This window comes from Anomaloglossus baeobatrachus, chromosome 2, assembly GCF_048569485.1.
Source record: "Anomaloglossus baeobatrachus isolate aAnoBae1 chromosome 2, aAnoBae1.hap1, whole genome shotgun sequence".
NCBI classification, from domain to species: Eukaryota; Metazoa; Chordata; class Amphibia; order Anura; family Aromobatidae; genus Anomaloglossus; species Anomaloglossus baeobatrachus.
The window spans coordinates 558,815,175-558,831,245 of record NC_134354.1 but is presented as its reverse complement, the minus strand read 5'-3'; the positions used below and the strand labels follow the sequence as shown (position 1 = coordinate 558,831,245).

Sequence of the window (16,071 nt, the reverse complement as noted above, 5' to 3'; positions counted from 1 at the left end):
TATTGTATTAATCAACACAAATTTACAATAATTTTTAGCATTCCAGCTATTTATGAGAACATCAAGAATTCACAGTACACTATCTACACCAACACTTGATCCGACCCACAACCTACCATAATGCATAAATGAAATAAATGTATACCATGTTTCTCCGAAAATAACACCCACCCCAAAAATAAGCCATTGCAGGAATGTTAAGCCTTTTTGGAGTAAGGCTTAAATATAAGCCCTACCCTGATAACAAGCCCTAGTTGTGGTTAAATAATGAGGTGTCCATGGAGCTAAAAAAAGTTAAAGAATACTGCAGGAAACTTCATTATAGAAAGCAAACACCCCCAAAAGAAAGAAGACAGACTTCTCAATTATACTCACCAGACCAGGGAGCTGTGGAACGCATCGAGGACCTGCAGTGGAACGTATCGAGGACCTGCGGTGGAACGCACACACACATGCATATGATACTATACTGCTCCGTTGACCTGGGATGCTGGGGAACACGAGAACCTGTGGTGGAACGCATCAAGGAACTGCAGTGGAACGCATCGATTTGTTCTACCCCAGGTCCTCGATGCAGTCCACTGCAGGTCTTCACACTCACAGCGTCCCAGGTACTCCTGTCTGATGGAAACAGTGCGGTATCACTTGATGTGTAAGTGTATGTGTGTGTCTGATGTGTGTGTGAGTGCCAGATGGCGGGTTGAGAAGACAAGGGCATGCAGGGAGCACGCGCTGAGGACCTGGGAGTGACGCAGATGTCCAAGGTCTGGTATGATTCTCCTGGGGGGAGTCTGCTTTTTTTGGGTTGGAGGGGTAAATTTAACCTTACCTCTGTTTACTCCAAAATAAGCACTACTCCGAAAATAAGCCTAGCGCATTTTTTGGGACAAAATAATATAAGAAGACAGTGTCTTATTTTCAGGGAAACATGGTAGTTCCAGGTTACAATTTACATTGAAACCCATGTGACTTGCAACTTGAAATCCAAGAGTATTGGAGTTTTTGCAATAGTTGCTTGTTAAATCTTTAAATACGATGTGAACATGCAATGTGAAAATATTTTTGAAAAAAAAGGAATCAGTGTTCGTGGGTGCTGCTTCTTATTCTGTAATTCCTAAAATATTTTTGATCACACAACTTGTTTAGAAATTGCTGTCACACCACAAGGGTTGCCATTTTAGCCCTTGCCAAAAAGTTTAAAAGATAGTAAAATGATTGACTTATAAACTAATGACTGGACCCAAATAGTAAAGTTCGGTGTTCGTACCGAACTCAATCTTTAAAAAAAAAAAATCTGTGTTAGAATATGCCGACCACTCAAGCGAGCATCGCTGTACTCGGTTACGCTCGATGTTCTGCCCAGTTAGAGCCGCTTAGTGTTTGAATCGCTTGCACTGGGGGTTAAAATACCATGATCGGATGTAGTTTGCACCAAACAAAAAAGTGAAAAAACCCTATTTGTGGAGTGAAACACCATTATTCTATCACACAGTTTAATGGCTGCTGCCGGGAACTGCAGGTCAGAACTTGCCATTGCTGGTAAAAGCTGATTGATGGGGGTGCCTAATGTCGCCCTCACCAATTTTTAAGAATGAATGACCTCCTAAGGGATAAATCATCAATATCATTGTAATGGAACAATTCTAGAAACAATGAATATGGAGAAATTTTCCATTGAAGTGAGAAAGTGCAGCAAATACACTAAAGTAGAATCCTAAATTATAACTATAGACTATGAGACATGTGAAGGTAATAACCCCATAAACAGGTATAATGGCACACACACTAAACATCAGGGTAAATATTATCACCTGGTGAAGTGTATTCAAAATAAAACCAAGTAGGACCTGTGGCTAAAATTCCAGACAAACACAAGGTAGCAGAGTACTATACTACCTTAAAATTGAAGTGGTGAGCTGCAGCCTGATCCAGCCCTAAAATTATTGCATTTTTTAGAACCTAGAAACTTTCTTCGCTATTCCTTACAAGCGATCAGGAACAGTGAGGAAAATAAGTATTTGATACACTGCCGATTTTGCCTGTAATATATATATCACAGGTGTACACTTCAACTGTGACAGACAGAATACAAAAAAAAGTCCAGAAAATCACATTGTATGATTTTTAAATTATTAATTTGCATTTTATTGCATGAAATATGTATTTTATCACCTACCAACTAGCAAGAATTCTGGATCTCACAGACCTGTTATTTTTTCTTGAAGAAGCTCTCCTGCTCTGCACTCATTACCTGTATTAAATGCACCTGTTTGAACTAGTCACCTGTATTAAAGACACCTATGTACACGCACACTCCAACCTCTCCACTATGACCAAGACCAAAAAGCTATCTAAGTACACCGGGGACAAAATTGTAGACCTGCACAAGGCTGTGATGGGTTACAGGACAGTAGACAGTAGACAAGCAGCTTGCTGAGAAGACCACAACTGTTGGCACAATTATTAGAAAATGTAAGGATCACTGTCAATCTTACTTGGTCTGGGGCTCCATGCAAGATCTTGCCTCGTGGGATAAGGATGATTCAGAGAAATGTCAGGAATCAGCCCAGAACTACACGGGAGGACCTGGTCAATTACTTGAAGAGAGCTGGGACCACAGTCTCAAAGGTAAGTAACACCCTATGCCAGGGGTCTCAAACACGCGGCCTGCGGGCCGCATGCGGCCCTTCAGGTGGCTTCTTGCGGCCCGATGGCCCGTGGACCCGGTAAAGATGGCGACCGGTGCAAGGGGCTGCAGCCGCCAGCTATTTACTTCAGTTTATAGTTTTGCCTTTGCCGCGCACAGTGAAGTTCTCGCTGCAAAACGCAATAACAGCCGCCTGCCAATCAGAGGCAAGCACCTGCTGCATATGACCTCAGATGCTTGCCTGTGATTGGCCAGTGGCTGTTGTGCAGTGAGAACTGCTCTGCACGTGCCGGCAGAAAGTTCAGCGGTGACAGCAGCTGTGATCATTACCGGGTCCACGTGCCTGCGTGCTGCCGACGGAGGATAGGTGAGCAGAATGTTTGTGTGTGTGTGTGTTTTTCTGTTGCTGGCTGAGGCTGCACTGTGTGTGTGTGTATGTGTGTGTGTGATTCTGTTGCTGGCTGAAGCTGCACAGGGTGTGTGTGTGTGTGTGTGTGTGTGTGTGTGTGTGTGTGTGATTCTGTTGCTGGCTGAGGCTGCACAGGGTGTGTATGTGTGGGTGTGTGTGTGTGTGTGTGTGTGTGTGTGATTCTGTTGCTGGCTGAGGCTGCACAGGGTGTGTGTGTGTGTGTGTGTGTGATTCTGTTGCTGGCTGAGGCTGCACAGGGTGTGTGTGTGTGATTCTGTTGCTGGCTGAGGCTGCACAGGGTGTGTGTGTGTGTGATTCTGTTGCTGGCTGAAGCTGCACAGGGGGTGTGTGTGTGTGATTCTGTTGCTGGCTGAGGCTGCACAGGGTGTGTGTACGTGTGGGGACATGCATGGGGCACATTACCACAAGAAGGGGACCTGCATGAAGCACATTACCACAAGAAGGGGATCTGCATATGGGGCACATTACCACAAGAAGGGGACCTACATGGGGCACATTATTATAAGAAGGGGACCTGCATGGGGCACATTATTATAAGAAGGGGACCTGAATGAGGGCACATTACCACAAGAAGGGGACCTGCATATGGGGCACATTACCACAAGAAGGGGACCTGCATATGGGGCACATTACCACAAGAATGGGACATGAATGAGGGTACATTACCACAAGAAGGGGTCCTGCATGGGGCACATTGCTACAAGGTGGGACCAGGATGGGCACATTACTACAAGAAGGAGTCCTGCATGAAGCACATTACCACAAGAAGGGGACCTGCATATGGCGCACATTACCACAAGAAGGGGACCTGCATGGGGCACAATATTATAAGAAGGGGACCTGAATGAGGACACATTACTACAAGAAGGAGTCCTGCATGGGGCACATTACTACAAGAAGGGGAGCTGCATGGAGGCATATTAATACAAGAAGGGGAGCTGCATGGGGGAACATTAATGCAAGAAGAGGACCTGCATGGGGCACATTGCTACAAGGGGACAAGGATGCGCACATTTTTACAGAATGGGGAACAGGAGGGGCACATTACTACAAGATGTTGGCCAAAATTACTATGCGGTGCTTATTGTAAAACTGTATTACTTACAAAAAGGGGAAAAAATGTAAATAAAAAAAAGTGTTTTATAATATATAGTACACACATACAAAAAAGTACACATTTGTTATAATAGACAAATGAAAAATGTTCAAAACAGTGATCAAAGGGTGTATAGAAAGAAAAAATGGTATCACTAACAATGTCACTTTGTCCTGAAAAAAATGCGGCCCCTCAAATTATTTTTTTTCTGTGTGCGGCCCGTACACCCGGCCAAGTTTGAGACCCCTGCCCTACGCCATCATGTATTAAAATCCTGCAGGGCACGCAAGGTCCTCCTGTTCACGCCAACACATATCCAGGCCCATTTGAAGTTCCTCAGTAACCACCTGGATGATCCAGAGGAGGCATGGGAGGTCATGTGGTTAGATGAGACTAAAATAGATTTTTTTGGTTTTAACTTCATTCTCTGTGTTTGGAGGAAAAAGGATGAGTACAACCCCAAGAACACTGTCCCAACCGTGAAGCATGGGGTGGAAACATCATACTCTGGGGGTGCTTTTCTGCAAAGGGGACAGGAGGACTGCACCATATTAAAGGGAGGATGGATGGGGTCATGTATCATGAAATTTTGGGCAACAACCTCCTTTCCTCAGTAACAGCATTGAAGATAGGTTGCGGCTGGGTCTTTCAGAATGACAATGACCTGAAACACACAGCCAGGGCAACTAAGGAGGGGCTCCGAAAGAAGCATTTCAAGGTCTTGGAGTCACCTAGCCAGTCTCCAGACCTGTACCCAATAGAAAATCTTTGGAGGGAGCTGAAACTCAATGTTAGCCAGTGACAGCCCCAAATCCTGAAAGATCTAGAGAAGATCTGTATGGATGAGTGGGCCAAAATCGCTGCTGTAGTGTGTGCAAACTTGGTCAAGAACTACAGGAAATGTCTGACCTCTGTAACAAAGGTTTCTGTATCAAATATTGATTGAAATGCTATGTCCCAAGAATGACAAAAGTATTTTAGGAGTGATACCTTTATAGGCTAACCAGAAAAATTATATTAGCAAGCTTTCAGAGCACAGAGGCTCTTCTTGGGACATAGCATTTCAATTGATTTTTCTGGCTAACACAGTACCACAATATTACCCTGTATTGCACATTGTACCAAATATTAAGTTTTGTTTTTCTATTGTATGAAATACTTATTTTATGCAACAAAATGCCAGATAATAATTTACAAATCCTACAATATGATTTTCTGGATTATTTATTTTTTAATCTCTCTGTCACAGTTGAAGAGTATTTATCAAATTTCACTTATTTTCGCCACTGTAGAAAAGATCACCATGAACTTTCTTAGGCTATGTTCACACATTGTGTTTTTGCTACATTTTTTTTTATATTTTTGTCATTGGTTTTATGCAAATAAAAAGCTGCTTTTTACAGTACCAGCAAAACCCATGAGATTCCTGAAAATATTATGCACACAAACACTTACTTTTTTTACTAACTGCAATGGAAAACTGATGCATTTTTGCAGCTTTTTTCACCATTGAAAGCAATGGGAGAGAAAAAACACTGCTGCATTGTTTGCAGCGTTTTTGCTACTTTTGTGGTGAATGAAACAAACTTCAATTAAACATGTACTGTAGACAAGTGACACACTAAAAACGCAGCAAAAAATGCAGCTTTTTTTTACTGCCAAGAGATCAGGTTTTGCTGCAGAAAAAAGCATAGCAAAAACTTTAATGTGTGAACATAGCCTTACAGCCCAGAATTTTGTTGCTGTCATAATGTCAGAATCAGTAGTTGACGCCGGTAATCCGGCATTGCTTTCATTGAGTTTAGGCCGCTTTACACGCAACGACATCGCTAATGAGATGTCGGTGGGGGGTCACGGAATTCGTAACGCACATCCGGCCTCGTTATCGACGTCAGTGCGTGTGAAACGCAGGAACGACCGTTAACGATCAAAATTACTTACCTTATTGTTGATCGTTGACGCGTTGTTCCATTCCCGATTATCGTTGCTGTTGCAGGACACAGGTTGTTCGTCGTTCCTGCGGCAGCACACATCGCTACATGTGACACCTCGTACCTGCGGCCACCCGCAATGAGGAAGGAAGGAGGTGGGCGGGATGTTCGTCCCGCTCATCTCCGCCCCTGCGCTTCTATTGGGTGGCCGCTTAGTGACGTCGCTGTGACACCAAACGAACCGCCCCCTTAGAAAGGAGGCGGTTCGCCGGCCACAGCGACATCGCTAGGCAGGTAAGTATGTGTGACGGGTGTTAGGGATGTTGTGCGCCACGGGCAGCGATTTGCCAGTGACGCACAACAAACGGGGGCGGGTACACTCGATAGTGATATCACAGTGTGTCAAGTGCCCTTTTGTCTCAGGTGAGTTCATAGAGCTCTCCTGAGGTGAGTTCTCTGAGTTCTATGAGTTAACCACAGGTGAGTTAACCTGAGGTCACAGCTGGAGTACCATGGGAACCACCAGCTTTGAACTCACTAACATCAACGCTCACAGCTGTGGCTCCGTCACTGTGTCCCTGAGGACACTTTGCTCGGTTGCATTTTCAAATGTGACCATGCATTGCGACTTCAGGATGTAGCAGATCCAGGATCATCATGGGACGATGTGTCTGTGAATTACGTCGGACCTGCAGGGGTGTTTGGGGGTTAATAAATTGGAGAAAGAGGGTTTTTTTGTTTTTTTTTTAAATAAAGGATTTTTCTCTGTGTTTTGTTTTTATTTCTTTTTACTTACGTGATTAGTAGTGGGGGAGTCTCATGGAACCATTACTAAATTTGAGCTTGATCACAGCTGTGATTTTTTTGACAAATTACACCACACATTAACCCCTGTTATTAATCCAATTGCAAATGCACGAAGGCAATCGATATGAGCCAAGTAAGCGCCAGGAATGGCGAATCAGGCTGCTAGTGCCCGGCCAACGCGACACACACGGCTTGCTTAATCGGATCACAGAAAACTGACACTCGGCGCAAATTCTGATTAGAGTGTGAGCTGAGTGTCATTACCATAATTGGTCTGATTCTCTTGGGAAGAGAGAATCATCGCTCATGTGAGTGCAGCCTAAGGCCAGAATCACACTTGCTAGTGCCTCGCGTGTAACTCGCGCGAGTCTCTCATGGCAGAACCCGGCTTGGCCGCACACTCCCCTGACAGGAGCGGGTCGGTTGCATGTATCTCTATGCAGCTTAGACGCTCCTGTATGCATAGTGTGCGGCCAAACCGGGTTCTACTATGAGAGACTTGCGCGAGTTACACGCGAGGCACTAGCAAGTGTGATTCTGGCCTAATACTACAACTCTTCATTGAGTGAGTCTTCTGGTGAGCAGCAGAGTGCCTGTAACACCAGAGATCAGGAAATAAAGAGACTGTAAGGAAGATGTATAGCTCTGAGCTGATTGAGAATAATTGTTTAAATGTAGGCTTTTTGGAGATGTTTACATTGTAATCCTTAACCCCTAATGTATGTGCTAAATGTAAAAAAAAAAATGAATGACATATACCTTCATGGCCCAAATCTGCATGTGGTAGAAATATTTCTCATGTAAATCTTGTTTAATATTGGAATAACTATTCCTCCAGATTGTTGTTCTTAAAGGTAATCTGTCAACAGACCTTTGCTACCTCATCTGGGAGCAGCGTAATGTAGGTAGGCAAAGAGACCTGAATCCAATGATGCATCAATTAGTTTAATGGGAACAGCAGCTCTGACACAGCCTCTTCCCATATCTGGCTCTCTATATACAATGTCTGTAGACAGTGAGTTTCTAATCACAGCATGAGGCATGCCGGACTAACTGACCTAGAGCTAGTCTAGCAATGAAGCTACAACAAACATTACAGGTAAACAACAGCACACAGTGTAATAAGAAATGCATCGCTGAAATCTGTATGTTACCCCCTATAGCATGCTGAATTCATATTACATAGCATAAACCTGCTGACAAATTCCCTTTCAGTGTCTTTTTTTTTTTTTATTTAGGCTTATGCGAAACTGCAAGTAAGTAAACCAAAAATAAGAAATGGGATGGAAAAAGTGGAAAATGCTACAGAGAATTTCTTCCCGTGCGAATGTCAAAGGAAGAAGGTGAGAAAAAAGTTCATATCACAAACTGAAAATTTCAGTGTTATTTTAAATAATGCTATGGGAAATAAATGGGTTATCTCAATAGGACAACTGATTCCAATTTGCCATATTTAGCAATTAGAGGGGATGTCCTTTATTATCCACAGAGAGCTGATGGCAAAGTGAGGTCCTGCCCTGGCAAACATGGCCCAGCCATGAATTACATTGTTGCTCCTTCATTTCAAATGCTGGCATAAATAGCCTGTTGTAAAGTCATATCATTCTGTGTAATTTCATTATAGGAGACATTTATGAATGTTGTTTTGCAGATTTTGAACCAACTACATTGAAAGACTGAGGTCATGCTGCACAGCATTTAATTCTATACAGTGTGTATTTTAGAGAAATGAAATGAGAACATTTTATTACAAATGATTTGTAGTCTAAGATGAAGGAGAAATAAGCAGATTAATAAGCATGATCACAGTAATTACAAAGTTTATTTTTTATTTTCACTTGTGACTTAAAATATAATAAAAATCAGAATGACTGTTACTTATTAAACGTGTCATTGGACCTGGATACTTTACTTCTTGTACCCGTTTGTGAAGATTTAATTACAAAAGTGTGTCACTCCTTTTCTCTTTTTTTTTGCACTGGATTCTTGTATAATGGCACTTCTAGCCTTTGTTTACATTTTAATTGTAGAATTAATTTAAAGTCAAAATGCTCTCCCAAATATACAGCTCTGACAAAAATTAAGAGACCACTGCACATTTTTATAAAAATCAGCTTCTCTACATGTCTGACAGCCATTCCATTCCAGTGTAAGTTGAATTCCAACCAGAGTACAGACCAGCAGAGGGCGAAAGCGACTCTCCACTGACCGGGATGACTGTCATCTTATTCAAATGTCACTCAGCAACTGCAGGGTGACATCAAGTGACCTACAAATCGAATGGCAAATGGCTGCTGGGGTGAAGTGCACAGCAAGAACAGTTCGTAACAGGCTCCTAGAAGCAGGGCTCAAGTCATGTAAAGCTAGAAAAAAGCCTTTCATCAATGAGGATCAACGGAGAGCCAGGCTGAAGTTTTCCAAAGACCATAAGGATTGGACCATGGAGGGCTGGAGTAAGGTAATCTTCTCTGATGAGTCTAATTTTCAGCATTGCCCAACACCTGGTTAGATGGAGACCTGGAGAGTCGTATAAGCCACAGTGTCTTGCACCTGCTGTGAAACTAGGTGGAGGATCGGTGGTGATGAGGGGATGCTTCAGCAAGGCTGGAATTGAGAAGATTAAACTTTGCAAAGGACGTATGAATCAAGCTGCCTACAAGGTTATCCTGGAAAAACAGTTGCTATCTTCTGCTCAGGCAATGTTCCCCGACTCTGATGACTGTTTTTTCATGCAGGACAATGTGCCATGCCACACAGCTAGGTCAATCAATGCGTGGATGAAGGACCACTACATCAAAACCCTGTCATGGCCAGCGCAATCTCCAGACCTGAACCCCATTGAAAACTTCTGGAATGTAATCAAGAGGAAGATGGCTAGTCACAAGCCATCAAACAAAGAAGAACTGCTTACATTTTTGCACCAGGAGTGGCATAAGGTTACCCAAAGCAGTGTGAAAGACTGGTGGAAAGCATGCCAAGATGCATGAAAGCTGTGATTAAAAATCTTGGTTATTCTATAAAATATTAATTTCTGAACTATGAGTTAAATCATTAGTATTGTTGTTTCTAAATGATTATGAACTTGTTTTCTTTGCATTATTTGAGGTCTGAAAGCAATGCATTTTTTTTTGTTATTTTGACCATTTCTCATTTTCAGAAGATAAATACAAAAGTTATTGCTTGGAAATTCAGAGACATGTTGTCAGTAGTTTATAGAATAAAAGAACAATTTACAATTTCATTCAAAAATATACCTATAAAAAGAAAAATCTGAAAAACTCACAAATTTTGTAAGTGGTCTCAATTTTTGCCAGAGCTATACCTGATAGCCCCTCTCTGGGTCATCATGGGGTCAGTTGAGTTCAGCTCAGGTGTGCAGGAAAGATACTGTGAGATGACAAAATCTGTGTCGTAGACTTCTATACAGATGTGAATCAGTCCTCTAGCCCGTAATACATATCAGATTGCTTTTGGATGAACAATGGTTTGGCCAGTCGTTCCGCCGACAACAATCTCAGTTATCTCTCTAATACACAGGAGTGCTCATTCGGCTTAATGTTCCTGCGTTCTCCATGAGAGAGTTGCTGCCAGACATCTGAAAATCGGACATGCCGGATCCTTACCATCCCCAACAATTGTCTGTTCAGGATCCTCATTCACATTAGACTCTAGATATTATTGGGCTCAGCTGACAATCTATTGTGTATGTGGAGCTTTACAATGTAAATTCATACCAGCCTAATACTGAGTGCTCAATTGGCTTTTGTACCTTCTGAGTAATCAAGCCTACATAAAAATTGTTGTGTATAGCAGAAGATCAAAATTTCAGCTTTCTTTTTTATGGCCCACGTGAGCATAATCAAGCCTCTTAAGCCATCTATATGGGTATGTAGGTCATAGAAAGCTGAATAAAATGATACCTGGATATCTGCAATCTGATATCTTATTTCAGAGAAATCCACGTTTTTCTTAGTTCTTCTTAATATGTAAATCAGCTCTTAAGATGTATTGGCCAGACACAGATATCCCTGTGAATTTGCCTCTAGAACTTATTTTAAATGAAAGGGGCCGTTACCAGTGTGAGACATGTAGAGCAGGAGAGCAAACTGTTAAGCTAGGTTCACAAATAGCGACAACGACGACGTCACTGCTACGTCACCATTTTTGGTGACGTAGCAGCGACGTCCCGTCGCTGTGTGTGACATCCAGCAACGACCCGGCCCCTGCTGTGAGGTTGCCGGTCGTTGCTGAATGTCCTGCTTCATTTTTTGCTCGTTGCTCTCCCGCTGTGAAGCACACATCGCTGTGTGTGACAGCGAGAGAGCGACAAATTGAAGTGAGCAGGATGCAGGGAGCCGGCGTCTGGCAGCCTGCGGTAAGCTGTAACCAAGATAAACATCGGGTAACCAAGGGAAGCCCTTTCCTTGGTTACCCGATACTTACTTTAGTTACAGCGTCCGCCGCTCTCACGCTGCCTGTGCTGCCGGCTCCCTGCACGCCAGAGTACACATCGGGAAATAAGCAAAGGTTTGCTTATTAACCGGATGTGTACTGTGGCTATGAGTGCAGGGAGCCAGCGCTAAGCAGTGTGCGCTTGTAACAAAGGTAAATATCAGGTAACCAGAGAAGCACTTTGGTTGGTTACCCGATATTTACCTTAGTTACCAAGCACAGCATCACTTCCACAGCGACGCGTGTCGTTATGATCGCTGCTGTTTCTGCTGTATTTGACAGCTAAGCAGCCATCATAACAGCGACTTACAAGGTCGCTGTTGCGTCACAGAAAATGGTGACGTAACAGCGACGTCGTTGTCGCTGTCGCTATGTATGAACGCAGCTTTAGTCATTACTTGTCTCACACTGGTAATACCTCTTTTCATATAAAATAACCTGTGGAGATCTGTGTCCGGACTATAGATTTGACAGCTCATTTGCATATTCAGAAAAATATGGATTATTTTGAAATTAAACATTGGATCGCAGCTATCCAGGTATCATTTTATTCAACTTTCTATGAGCTACATGTCCAAATAAATGGCTTAGGGGGGTTGATCCTACTGACCGGTTTGCCTTTAAAGAGAAATTAAATCTTTCTAATGTTTTTTCATATTTCATTACCCTTATTGCCCTCCTTTTTAATGAAATGCAAAGATGTCAAACTTTCACCTTCTGATCTGTTGTATGTTCTGATGTGAATAAAATTGTCACACAGAGTTTGGCTCAAATCTCACTGAGTGCAATGGCAGGATCAGACGCTGTTCACACTACAGATTCTGCCACTCCACACTATGGTTGCTCTGGTGCTTCTGAGTTGCACAGGCAGGCTCGGGTATTGAACAGCTGTGTGCTCATTAATGGTCAGGCTAGCCTGCTGGTTACCTATAGGCTCACATATTGTGGGAAGCCTATCACAGTTTCTGCCTGCCATTTTAAGATGGTAGAATCTGTCTTCACATGCGACTATAGCTTCTGCTAAACTGGTCCGTGTGTTCCAGTTTGCTGATGTTTTTACTGCATGTTCCTTGGGGTGTTGTGGAATTCTCTCTTTGTCTCGTTGTTTCCTCCTTGCTCTAAAAGCCACGTCTCACTAAGCGACATCGCTAGCGACATTGCTGCTGAGTCACGTTTTTTGTGACGCAACAGCAATCTTGCTAGGGATGTCGCTGTGTGTGACATTCAGCAACGACCTGGCCCCTGCTGTGAGGTCGACGGTCGTTGCTGAATGTCCTGGACCATTTTTTGGTCGTTGCTCTCCTGCTGTGAAGCACACATCGCTGTGTTTGACAGTGAGAGAGCAACGATCTGAATGTGCAGGGAGCAGGGAGCCGACTTCTGAGGACGCTGGTAACCAAGGTACACATCGGATAACCAAGCAAAGTGCTTTGCTTGGTTACCCGATATTTACCTTGGTTACCAGCGTCCGCAGCTTCTAGAAGCCGGCTCCCTGCTCCCTGCACACGTAGCCAAGGTACACATCGGGTAACTATAAGCAAAGCGCTTTGCTTAGTAACCCGATGTGTACTATGGTTACCAAATGATTGATTGCTCTCAGTGAGAGAAACAAAATTAAAATTTTGTAGTTGTGATACCTTTTAATGGCTAACTAAAATAAAAATAAAATATGATGTTATAAAAGCAAGCTTTCGAGACATCTCAGGTCTCTTCCTCTGACAAAATATCTGAAGAAACACAAATATATACACAAAACAGGGCAGAGGGATGCATAGTAAAAGGACATTTAAATAAACAAATACTGAGCTTGGAAAGTGAATCCTTAATTAGCTTTGATTAGTGGTGTGAGTTTTATTGTCCCAATATCCATGTAGGATCAGAGGCCTGGTGCCCTCGTAGTCTCTGGAGCTGACCTCTCAGATTTTGTAGTGAGTCATAAATCCTTCTGAGAGGTTGAGTCCTGTGTCCACAGAGTTAAACATTGATGAATTTGTATTCCCAGACCCTGCGATGGCTCTGTGATCTGAAGTTGCCTTTTAATATGAAAACTTTCATGTGGTTTATGTTGTGTCCTGGAGCACAGAAATCTCACAGAAATGTCTGTAATTGTGTGCCGGTGAGATCTCATCCTTGCTGTCAGTCTCTGTCCTGTTTCTCCAACATAGAGGCCCCCAATAGGACATATAGTGCACAGGATTAAGTACACCACGTTGGAAGAAGAGCATGTGAATGTCCCAGGAATCTTATAGTCCTTCTGTGTGTTAGGGATCTGTATCCGGTCTTTGATCTCTACATGAGCGCAGGTTTTGCAGCATTGCAAGGATAAGTTCCTCTTGGTGTGTCTGAGGGCATAGAACTTCGGATTATGATGCTCCCTAAATTAGGAGGATGCCTGTAGCACAGCAATGGAGGATCTTTGAATATTGTTCTTAACCGGTCATCCTTGTGTAGAATGTGGTGAAGTTTCTTGGCCGTACTTCTCAGTACCTCAAGCTGTGAATTGTAGGTCACCACCAGAGGTACTCGACTATTTTACTCTTTTTGTTTGTATTGAAGCAGTTCACTTTTAGGGGTCCTTGTGGCTCTAATAATCTGATCATCAATGGAGGTGGGGTGGTAGCCTTGGTTTAAAAATGTCTTTTTAAGAGGGGTTAAGTGTTCATCCCTGTCTGCTGGCCTGGAACAGATACGATTATATCTGAGGGCCTGGCTGTAGACAATGGACTTTTTAATGTGTTTGAGATGTCTCGAAAGCTTGCTTTATAACATCATATTTTATTTTTATTTTAGTTAGCCATTAAAAGGTATCACAACTACAAAATTTTAATTTTGTTTCTCTCACTGAGAGCAATCAATCATTTTTCAACTGGCTAACATGGTACCAAAACCTTTTTCTTTTAACTATGGTTACCAAGCACAGCGTCGTTACATGGGTCGCTGGTGGCTGGTGACTGATCTCTGATCACTGTGGAGATTTGTCTGATTGACAGCTCACCAGTGACCAAGTAGCGACGCTCCAGCGATCCCTGCCAGGTCAGATCGCTGGTGGGATCACTGGAGCGTCACTAAGTGTGACGGTACCTTAATTTTCTATCTTATCACTTGTTGTCTAATTCCTCTGTGTAAGCATGCTGTGTGATTGAGTTTTAGTTTCCCTTGTTTGTCTTATTTCTGTGGGTTTAACTACTGCTGTCCTGGCCCTCTCTTGGGGAGGGGGCGAGGGGGTATTAGGGCTGGCCACGAGTATGGCCAGAAAGGGGGCCCAGACGTCCTCACCTTCAGAGGTATCTCTGGGAACAGGGATAGTTAGGGGCCCCTAGCCTGAGGACCAGCCTAGGAGCCCTGATCTCCTGTTATCTCCCTACCACCAATGACAAAAATTTGGCCATAAGAAATTTACAAATAATTACTTTGTTTTCTTTAAATCTTACAATGCATCCCAAGTATTTTTGAATTTGGGGCTTTTTGAAAGTATTTTTGAAAGCAGATTGGTGTTTTCTATTGAAACATATTCTTCTCTCTGTGCACGTTCAGCCAGGAGTTGTGCGCTCTTGTCTTCTGAGCTGCACACCTCTTGGAATGATTGGTGGGGTCTCGGAATGTGGACACCCATCCGATCTTCTTGTAATCTTATGGGCAGTAATATATGAAAAAATATTAGAAAGTTTTAGTTGCTCTCTTTGTTTCAAAGCAGGAAGTTATGCAGAATTACCAGGAACAAAAAGCAGTGCTTAAAAGATATTTTAGCTTCCCAGCATAGCCTAATCAATGACTGAGAAGAAAGACAACATTCACAAATAACGAGTCATGCTGGTATTCTAGGGTTGACACAGCTGCTAAATCAAAGAAAGTAAGCAAAAAGTTTCAAACAATTGTGTACATATAGCTCAAATGCTGACTCATTTTTTCTTCATCTTGCAGGTCAAGGATGAGCTTTGACGTGAATAGATGTTTCACAGGGGACTTATTTTCTCCGCAGAACATTAAATGGAGTTTGGGGGATTTTTACGCCAATGACTATTTTGTAATATTTTACTGCTTTTGTTACAATCAGCACAGTACTGCTACACATTGTGCGATAATATTCTGTTCCATTTCTTAAAAAACAATCGCTTTTAAATAACAATCCTCCTGTTTTTACTTCTTAAGTTGAATGCCTGAACCTCTTCACCAAAAATGTGTGCCATATCATATGTTTTTTAGTTATATATTACCCATTTCCTTGCAGGACTGAAGAACACAAATACTTGGGTGCTTTTTATAGACATTAGATGAAAATAAAGTGCCTGATGAATATCAGATTGATTTGGGCTACTACAACTATAAACACTTCTGATAAGCATTGCCAAATGCTGTGGTCTTTTACAAGGCGATAGGAGGGTCAAAGACATGGAATTTTCTAATGTCTGATTTGTTAACATTTATTGGTTTACACCAGATTGGAACAAAACACATTAATTTAACATTTTTACTAGACTGGTGGACGGTAATCACTTTACGCCATGTGGAAATCACCAATCTTCTATACTGGCCAACATTACACTACAATGACATTATGTGGCTTCACTTTTCAGGCCTTTTCTTCACCATCCTTATTGTATAAGACTACTACCATGAATGACTGAATGATAGACTGACTTGATGTGAACAGAGAACAGTCTGATGTAAGCCTACTGATTGTTAAGACACTTGGGGGCATTTATCATTG

General features: G+C 42.5%; 1 protein-coding gene across 2 annotated transcripts in view; it reads left to right on the top strand.

The window, feature by feature from the left end:
* POGLUT2 (protein O-glucosyltransferase 2) overlaps positions 1-15,662 on the top strand; it is a 98,188-nt gene extending 82,526 nt beyond the window's left edge. For both annotated transcript variants that reach the window (XM_075336686.1, XM_075336685.1), the window contains 2 exons: positions 8,150-8,254; positions 15,285-15,662. In XM_075336686.1, the coding sequence (XP_075192801.1) occupies positions 8,150-8,254; positions 15,285-15,302 (123 nt within the window). In that variant the 3' untranslated portion in view covers positions 15,303-15,662. The remainder of the gene's footprint in view (positions 1-8,149; positions 8,255-15,284) is intronic.
* The last annotated feature ends 409 nt before the right edge of the window (positions 15,663-16,071 follow it).